Here is a 10,378-nt window from a genome sequence, read left to right as displayed (position 1 = left end):
AATTAAATGTAGCCGATGACGCTCTGTGATCAGTCTATGACTCGCCTACTTTGTTTGACGGACATTTCCTTTGGTAGCGATCAACTATAGCCCTGCTTTGGACAATTAATAACATTACTCTTTGCCCTTTTCCTTTATGGTTGATATTAACGATGAAAGGAGATATTGTCTTTCTCTCTCCTATTGTGTACCGCTGTTAAATACTGTGGCAAAATAAAGACTTAAGGAAAGGAAAAATAAGTACTCAGAACTACCAATTATTATAGATAAACATTAAAGAAAAGGGTAAACACAACACTGGACTGAACCCCCTAATTGTCAAACTAATATTAATGTACAACAATATACAGTTGAAGTCAGAAGTTTACATACACCTTAGCCAAATACATTTAAACTCAGTTATTCACAATTCCTGACATTTAATCCTAGTAAAAATTCCCTGTTTTAGGTCAGTTAGGATAACCACTTTATTTTAAGAATGTGAAATGTCAGAATAATAGTAGAGAGAATGATTTATTTCAGCTTTTATTTCTTTCATCACATTCCCAGTGGGTCAGAAGTTTACATACACTCAATTAGTATTTGGTAGCATTGCCTTTAAATTGTTTAACTTGGGTCAAACGTTTCGGGTAGCCTTCCACAAGCTTCCCACAATAAGTTGGGTGAATTTTAGCCCATTCCTCCTGACAGAGCTGGTGTAACAGAGTCAGGTTTGTAGGCCTTGCTCGATCACGCTTTTTCAGTTCTGCCCACACATTTTCTATAGGATTGAGTTCAGGGCTTTGTGATGGCCACTCCAATACCTTAACTTTGTTGTCCTTAAGCAATGTTGCCACAACTTTGGAAGTATGCTTGGGGTCATTGTTCATTTGGAAGACCCATTTGGGACAAAGCTTTAACTTCCTGACTGATGTCTTGAGATGTTGCTTCAATATATCCACATAATTTTCCTTCAACATGATGCCATCTATTTTGTGAAGTGCACCAGTCCCTCCTGCAGCAAAGCACCCCCACAGCATGATGCTGCCACTCCCGTGCTTCACGGTTGGGATGGTGTTCTTCAGCTTTTTCCTCCAAACATAACGATGGTCATTATGGCCAAACAGTTCTATTTTTGTTTTGTTTCATCAGACCAGAGGACATTTCTCCAAAAAGTACGATCTTTGTCCCCATGTGCAGTTTCAAACCGTAGTCTGGCTTTTTTATGGCGGTTTTGGAGCAGTGGCTTCTTCCTTGCTGAGCGGCCTTTCAGGCCTTTCAGGTTATGTCGATATAGGACTAGTTTTACTGTGGATATAGATACTTTTGTACCTGTTTCCTCCAGCATCTTCACAAGGTCCTTTGCTGTTGTTCTGGGATTGATTTGCACTTTTCGCACCAAAGTACGTTCATCTCTAGGAGACAGAACGCGTCTCCTTCCTGAGTGGATGACGGCTGCGTGGTCCCATGGTGTTTATACTTGCGTACTATTGTTTGTACAGATGAACGTGGTACCTTCAGGCGTTTGGAAATTGCTCCCAAGGATGAACCAGACTTGTGGAGGTCAACAAATTATTTTCTGAGGTCTTGGCTGATTTCTTTTGATTTTCCCATGATGTCAAGCAAAGAGGCACTGAGTTTGAAGGTAGGCCTTGAAATACATCCACAGGTACACCTCCAATTGACTCAAATGATGTCAGTTAGCCTATCAGAATCTTCTAAAGCCATGACATCATTTCCTGGATTTTTCCAAGCTGTTTAAAGGCACAGTCAACTTAGTGTATGTAAACTTCTGACCCACTGGAATTGTGATACAGTGAATTATAAGTGAAATTAGCTGTCTGTAAACAATTGTTGGAAAGATTACTTGTGTCATGCACAAATTAGATGTCCAAACCGACTTGCAAAAACTATAGTTTGTTAACAAGAAATTTGTGGAGTGGTTGAAAAACGAGTTTTAATGACTCCAACCTAAGTGTATGTAAACTTTTGGCTTCAACTGTAGAAGATACATAACTAGAGGTTATACAATATGGGTATATATCCACTGCACACTTCTTAGGTGTGTAATTGACATGACCAAGGAGTTATTGAAATTCAAAACTATGAAAAATGTACGTAACACCGCGTGAGATTACAGTACACAAACAAGAGTGTGCAATATATAAGGCTAGTCCGTGGACATTCTGAACCTTGTTTGAGTCCAGTAGGTCACATGACCAGAGAGTTATTGAAATTCGAAACAATGAAAAACATAGAAAATTCATGTAAAATCACCTGAGATGAAAATGGACGAACAAAAGGGTGTGCAATATATAAGGCTAGTGAGTAGATGTTCTGAAAGTAGTGTGAGGGTTGTAGGTCACATGACCAAGGAGGTATTGACATTTAAAATGTTGATAAATTCATGTAAAATCACCTGAGATGAAAATGGACAAACAAAAGTGAGTGCAATAAATAAGACTAGTCAGTGGTTATTCTGAAAGTAGTTTGAGGGTTGTAGGTCACATGATCAAGGTGCTATTGAAATGTGAAAGTTAGAAAAATTTATGTAAAATCGTGTGAGATGACAATGGACAAAAAAAGGGTGTGCAATATATAAGGCTTGTGAGTGGATGTTCTGAAAGTAGTTTGAGGGTTGTAGGCCACATGACCAAGGAGCTATTGAAATTAGAAACATTGAAAATGAATGTAAAATCGCGTGAGATGAAAATGGACGAACAAAAGTTTGTGCTACATATAAGGCTACTCGGTGGATATTCTGAAAGTAGTTTGACGGTTGTAGGTCATATGACTAAGGAGCTATTGAAATTTGAAACTTAAAAAAATTAGCGTAAAATCTCATGAGATGCAAGTGGACAAACAAAAGGATTTGCAATGTGTAAGCCCACTGAGTGTACATTATGAACCTTGTTTGAGGTGTGTGGGTCACATGACCAAGGCACTATTGAATTTCAAAAATTAAAATAAATTATTTTAAATAGAGCGAGATGTAAATCGACAAAAACAAGTGTGTGCAATATGTGTCTCTGCCATCGGGTTAGCTAGAACCAGTTTTGAACATTTTAGGAGTAATGGTTAAAGAGCTATTGATATTTGAAGAATTTGATTTGTCACTATGTTGACGGTCCCTAACTGCTGTTGGTGGATGTAAAGAAAACTACAGGCGAATATCCTTCGAATATCCAACCTGAATCTGTCTTTACCTCGGTAGATAAACCGGGTGTTTTCACATATAGTCAGTCCTCTTTAAAATAACCGATCTCAGTCCTCTTTAAAGTGAACTCTGGGGTAAAAAAAAAAGTACATATCTCAGTTCTCTTTGTATTCACACTGCCCTTGCCTTTTGAATGAGGACTCAACTCTTTTGTCAGTTTACTTCGCCTATTTTGTGACCCGATTCCTCTTTGCATTCACATTTCTATGTTTATAAAGGAACCAAGATCTTTTTCCAACACTCACTCAATGCACTGTGGCTGTTTCAAAGTGCAGGCCAAGCCATTCAATCAGAATGTGTTATCGGACAGCTAGGTATATCATATACCTACTTAGATTTTTGGAAGCTAATAGATTGCATTTAGTGAAAAGATGAGACGTAATAATTGTAATCAGAAGATACTTTTAACATGTAAATAGTATTGGTAACATAATAAATAGCAGAAGAATAACTTCAGATTAAATAATGCTGTAATTGAAAATTGTACACCCAGTGTAGACTACTGCCCCTTCCAGATGGTAACAGTTTTGTTCAGTTCGCTTCGTTTAGTTCCCTTCAGGGGCTCTTTTGAGGGGTCTGAGTTCCTTTGGAGTGCTCACACTGCACAAAAAATTAAGCAAACCGCACTGAGTTCACAAAAATTGTCTGAAAGGGACCAAGTGTGAAAACACCCCAAAAATCGGCTTAACCCTAAATCCGTTACAGCTGCCAGGAACATCTTGTGTAGTGTCTACAGTGCATTCGAAAAGTATTCAGACCGTTTGACTTTTTCCACATTTTGTTACATCTTATTCCAAAATGGATTAACTAAAAAAATGTCCTCATCAATCTACACACAATACCCCATAATGACAAAGCAAAAACAGGTTTATAGAAATGTTTGCAAATGTATTACAAATAAAAAACAGAAATACCTTATTAACATAAGTATTCAGACCCTTTGCTATGAGACTCGAAATTGACCTCCGGTGCATCCTGTTTCCGTTGATCATACTTGAGCTGTTTCTACAACTTGATTGGAGTCCGCCTGTGCTAAATTCAATTGATTGGCCCTGTGTAGCTCAGTTGGTAGAGCATGGCGCTTGCAACGCCAGGGTTGTGGGTTCGTTTCCCACGGGGGGGCAGTATGAAAAATGTATGCACACACTAACTGTAAGTCGCTCTGGATAAGAGCGTCTGCTAAATGACAAAAAATGTACATTGGACATGATTTGGAAAGGCACACACCTGTCTATATAAGGTCCCACAGTTGACGGTGCATGTCAGAGCAAAAACTAAGCCATGAAGTCGAAGGAATTGTCTGTAGAGCTCCGAGACAGGATTGTGTCGAGGAACAGATCTGGGGAAGGGTACCAAAAAATGTCTGCAGCATTGAAGGTCCCAAAGAACACAGTGGCCTCCATCATTCTTAAATGGAAGAAGTTTGGAACCACCAAGACTCTTCCTAGAGCTGGCCGCCCGGCCAAACTGAGCAATCGGGGGAGAAGGGCCTTGGTCAGGGAGGTGACCAAGAACCAGATGGTCACTCTGACAGAGCTCCAGAACATTCCAGAAGGACAACCATCTCTGCAGCACTCCACCAATCAGGCCTTTATGGTAGAGTGGCCAGACGGAAGTCACTCCTCAGTAAAAGGCACATGACAGCTTGCTTGGTGTTTGCCAAAAGGCACCTAAAGGACTCTCAGACCATGAGAAACAAGATTCTCTGGTCTGATGAAACCAAGATTGAACTCTTTGGCCTGAATGCCAAGCGTCACGTCTGGAGGAAACCTGGCACCATCTCTACGGTGAAGCATGGTGGTGGCAGCATCATGCTGTCGGTATGTTTTTCAGCGGCAGGGACTGGGAGACTAGTCAGGATCGAGGGAAAGATGAACGGAGCAAAGTACAGAGAGATCCTTGATGAAAACCTGCTCCAGAGCACTCAGGACCTCAGACTGAGTGAAGGTTCACCTTCCAACAGGACAACGACCATAAGCACACAGCCAAGACAACGCAGGAGTGGCTTCTGGACAAGTCTCTGAATGTCCTTGAGTGGCCCAGCCAGAGCCCGGACTTGAACCCAATCGAACACCTCTGGAGAGACCTGAAAATAGCTGTGCAGCGACGCTCCCCATCCAACCTGACGGAGCTTGAAAGGATCTGCAGAGAAGAATGGGAGAAACTCCCCAAATACAGGTGTGCAAAGCTTGTAGCGTCATACCCACGAAGACTCAAGGCTGTAATTGCTGCCAAAGGTGCTTCAATAAAGTACTGAGTAAAGGGTCTGAATACTTATGTAAATGTAATATTTCAGTTGTTGTTTTTGTACACATTTGCAAAACTTTCTAAAAACCTGTTTTTGCTTTGTCATTATGGGGTATTGTATGTAGATTGATGAGGGGGGAAAACAATTTAATCCATTTTAGAATAAGGCTGTAACGTAACAAAATGTTGAAAAAGTCAAGGGGTCTGAATACTTTCCAAATGCACTGTATATGTATAGGCTATAGCCTAGTTTAGATCTAGTATGTTGCCTTATGTATAAAAGTACAATAGGTCAAATACTCCTAGGCCTACATTGTAGCTCTGTCTTTAGCCTAACATTCATTTCTGGAGAAAATTGACTTGTATCAAGTGTGTTTTATTCCATTGGGATTGTGCACCATTTGAATGAATAATTTTTTCAAAACACAATATTTTTGTGCAGTGGAAGTGGCTTTACACATGTCATAGGCCAACTCAGTGTTCCATTATGTCCTATGGCCCTATGTTTTCCTGTGTCATGATTCTGGCATTGGCTGTATCTGTGGCTGGTTGGAAAACACACCAAAAGTCAGAATGTTAAGCAAATTAAATCTTTATTAAAACCTTTATAACAGGTTCATAATCCAAAATAAAACAGATTTGACAGATTTTTTTAAAATAAGGGCTATGTGAATGACGACAGTGAGTGAACTAAAAGTCTGAAGGATCCAAAAGCAGCATAACACATATATGAAACTGTGGTGTCTCAAAATATGTTGCTAATTATGCTGTGATGATAAGAAGTCCGCTTACACTGTACTTTGATTATAAAGGTTTATTGTATCAAAGATCACAGTATCAATTTACAGACATCTGCAGATATCTGGAGAACAATGGCCCAATCTGTTAATATGTTGTTTCTCTCCTTCTTTGTTTAAGACATGGTATTTATATCCTATGTGACATAGTATGGCGTGATTTTAATAAACCAATCCCCGGCTTTCACATATCTCCAAATGTCCTCTATTCCAAGAAACCTATGTAGCAATGTTTTTCCAAATGCTTCAGCAAAGCAGAGTAAAGTTCATCTATTGCACCATTTGCAAACATCAGCAAAATCAATAGACCTTCAGACACTACAAAACAATGTACAGTAATGGAGAAAGACGTCTGGAAACCACATTTCATAACAGGCAACCAATTCCACACATACAGAGACAGGCAGATATCGGTATTCAGTCCCAGTCGGTAATCACATAATAATAATAATAATAAGGAATTCCCCTCGACCACGCCCATAAATTGGGAAAAACCCTTCGTTTTTTTTGTTATACAGAAATAACAAAACATGACGAAAAGCTCCTGTATTATTCAATGTAGATGTAGCCAGGTCAAAAATCCCGACCCACGGATCGCAATGGTCCCACGTTGGGAACTACGTGGTCCTCTGTAGCTCAGCTGGTAGAGCACGGCGCTTGTAACGCCAAGGTAGTGGGTTCGATCCCCGGGACCACCCATACACAAAAATGTATGCACGCATGACTGAAAGTCGCTTTGGATAAAAGCGTCTGCTAAATGGCATATTATTGTTATAAATAGAGCCTGCGAGCTATTCGGTGTGGGAAATGTGGGGACGAGATGTCCAAGTAGGCTACACGTAGCTTTGTGTGTTGTTAGAAATTGCGTAATTCAAATCTGGTATTGGAATAAGAGAAAACATAATCAAGAGATATTCAATCCAAGCTAAATTTATTATATGCAAAATGTATGTATGATAAGTATGTTGGTTCGTATACGGGCTCACTGAAATACCACGCAGGGCAGACAGAGAACTAATCCATTGTTACAGGTTCTTCTTCAAATACTCTGACAGTTTTTAGTTCCCGCTCTCTACTGGCCAATCAGAGTAGAGACTGAGCGTGGTTTAGACTTACTCAGCTTATCCGTTGGCGCACGGGCTGGTCCCAACCCCTTGGCGCATCCCTGTTGCCAGGCATAAGTTTTTATCATAACAACCTGTGGAGTCAGCACCCAAAAGACACCATTCCACTGTACTACGTTCAAGGACGGTTCACAGACAACAAAGAGGCAGTGTTCGTATCTGTGAGAAATACAAGTCTTATCTATAAGAAATACAAGTTTTATCTCATCCTAGCCCCTAACGTTCCTCACATGAATCACAGCCTGTTAGGTGAAACAATTCATATCAGTACAGTACAGACCTTTTATGCTTTAATCATTAATGCATTCTTTCTAAGTTAGTCATCCCATCCATTTATGAGAATAATACATCCCCACAGTGTGGAAAACATTTCATCACAGTTAACACATTTAACTTGTTTAGCTAGTACTGTCCGTTTGTAGTTCCACTCACTACTTGTAGCTGGATAGTCAGATTGTTTGTGTTGTTGGTCTTGGCTAGCTTAATGTTCCGGTCGGTAGCTAGCTCTCACTCACTCAAGTTGCTGCTAGCATCGTTATGAAAAAGGGCATTATAAGGGAAGCCCTACAATATTACGTTTTCTAAGTAGTGAGAACACTAGGGAGCAGGCAATATTGAAAATTAATCTTTAGACATGTTGTACTTTTCTTAAATGTAGTTTTGTAATTGACTAAAACAAGCAGACAACAAGAAAATTGCGTTTGAAAAAGGTCAAGTTTTTGCTGTGAGCCAATGGGGAAACAAATCACATTTTATTTGTCACATGCGCCGAATACAACAGGCATTTCAACCTTACAGTGAAATGCTTACTTACAAGCCCTTTACCAACAATGCAGTTTTAAGAAAAATAAATGTTAAGTAAAAAAATAGATAAGTAAAAAATTAAATAACAAATAAAAATAAATAACAAATCATTAAAGAGCAGCTGTAAAATAACAGTAGCGAGGCTATATACAGGGGGTACCGGTACCTAGGTAAACACAGGTTGTTTTACAGGCAGGCAGGGTCGCAGCGTTCTATCTAATACCGACTGGGTCTATATGGAGAATAAGGTTATATTTTCCCTGCACAGTTAACATGATACTTTAACTCGGAAACACTAGGAAGAGGGGAGAGCAGTTTGAAAAAACGAGAGAGAGAGAGAAATATGAGAAAATACCATGTATGTGTAGGCCTATGTGTGTGCATGGGAGGGGCGAGAAAGGGGTGGATTCTCAGCAAAGGGAGCTGATTTCTCCCTTGCTGCAGCCCCACTTGCAGCAGGCGTTGGACAGGCCCACCACCACATCACGGCCCTTACGGTCAGACATACGGAGAGCCTCCAGTACCTCCTCTGAGATGAGGGAGCGGGCTGGCCTGCTGATGAACACTCCACCCTCTTGGACCTGCTGGAAGGGACCCTCGGGGACCTGAGAGTCTGGGTTCCAGCCTTCAGATAAGTCCTCGTCATGGGAGCTGAAAGGGTCCTGAGGGAAGTCTCCTGAAATGCGGTTTATAATAGGATAGTTGAAATGTGATATTGACTCTCAGTGCTGCTCAATTTATACCATCAAAAGTCAAAGAGTGCTGTGGTAATAAACATAAATTCATATAAATGAAAAGGATGTAATTGACTGTGTGGATGTAATCGACTGTGTGGATGTAATCGACTGTGTTGACGTAATCGACTGTGTGGATATAATCGACTGTGTGGATATAATCAACTGTGTGGATGTAATCGACTGTGAGGATGTAATCGACTGTGTGGATGTAATCGACTGTGTGGATGTAATCGACTGTGTTGACGTAATCGACTGTGTGGATATAATCGACTGTGTGGATATAATCGACTGTGTGGATGTAATCGACTGTGTGGACGTAATCGACTGTGTGGATATAATCGACTGTGAGGATGTAATCGACTGTGTGGATGTAATCGACTGTGTGGATGTAATCGACTGTGTTGACGTAATCGACTGTGTGGATATAATCGACTGTGTGGATATAATCGACTGTGTGGATGTAATCGACTGTGTGGACGTAATCGACTGTGTGGATGTAATCGACTGTGTGGATGTAATCGACTGTGTGGATGTAATACATACCAATGGACAAAGCCAGTGATACAAAAAAAGCCAACATAGTCCTTTCCCTTTACTCAACAAACCACAAATCACTGATAAGTTGAATCAGGTGCATTACTGCTTGGCTAGAATGAAAATGTGCACAATTTAGAAACACAATGAGCCAAGAAAAGGCTTGTCCAGCCGGCATGCCTCACCTGCACTCCCGAGTGACCGTCTCCAGCGAGATCCTCCACAGGTGAAGATGACCGCCCGGATGAACTCCCGACCACAGAGCTTCACTCCATACGTGGGGCGCTCCATCCCCTGCACCCCAGCCACCAGCAGACACACAGCTAATACCAGTGCTTTCCACATCATGTCCCAGGAGGTGAAAGAACAAGTGAGCAAAAGAAGAGGAGAGAGAATAGATTCTTCAATGGCTGACTGGGCTGTTTGGAGCAGGTGTTTCTCTCTGTCTCTCTGTGGTGGCAAGTGTTGTGTGACTTCCCCAGTGACCTGGTATTGGTTTATAAAGGGGTCCTCAGCCCTACGAGGTAGACGTGGAACTTGCACACACACACAGACCCTCCAACCCAGGACAGTCATAGATATGAGCGAGAGATAGACCCAGAGACCTTTATGGAGACAAAGCACTGACCAAAGGTGGCATAATTTGCCAATAATGCCCAAACGCGACGATGATGTCAGAGTAGTTTGTAATCTGATTGCGAGAAAAACTCATTTTCTGGATGTCAAACCCACGTTTCATTTGAATCCTCATTTTGCACCTCCCTTTTACGTGGTCATCACCCACCTCAAACTCACTTGACTGACAGACATTTCTGCTCATGCAAAACGTGTTAATGTGCAGAGCCATGGTGTAGTGGCACATTTTACATACAAATCCCCACCAGACACCAGGGTTCAATCCCTGCGTCCACTGTTTCTCCCACTTGCCTGTCTCCCCAC

The 10,378-nt window shown here is 41.1% G+C and overlaps 1 protein-coding gene across 1 annotated transcript; it reads right to left on the bottom strand.

The window, feature by feature from the left end:
* Positions 1–7,154: 7,154 nt before the first annotated feature.
* Positions 7,155–10,297, bottom strand: LOC311103872 (relaxin-3-like). The gene is made up of 2 exons (XM_084145505.1): positions 9,625–10,297; positions 7,155–8,844 (listed from the first exon to the last, which is right to left on the bottom strand). Exons 1-2 carry the CDS (start codon positions 10,013–10,015, stop codon positions 8,579–8,581), a joined length of 657 nt encoding a protein of 218 aa, XP_084001631.1. The 5' UTR covers positions 10,016–10,297; the 3' UTR covers positions 7,155–8,578.
* Positions 10,298–10,378: the final 81 nt, after the last annotated feature.

Source organism: Coregonus lavaretus (assembly GCF_964263955.1).
Source record: "Coregonus lavaretus genome assembly, chromosome: 2".
Taxonomy (NCBI): domain Eukaryota; kingdom Metazoa; phylum Chordata; class Actinopteri; order Salmoniformes; family Salmonidae; genus Coregonus; species Coregonus lavaretus.
The sequence above is the reverse complement of the archived record's forward strand: the minus strand, read 5'-3'. Positions and strand labels throughout refer to the sequence as shown.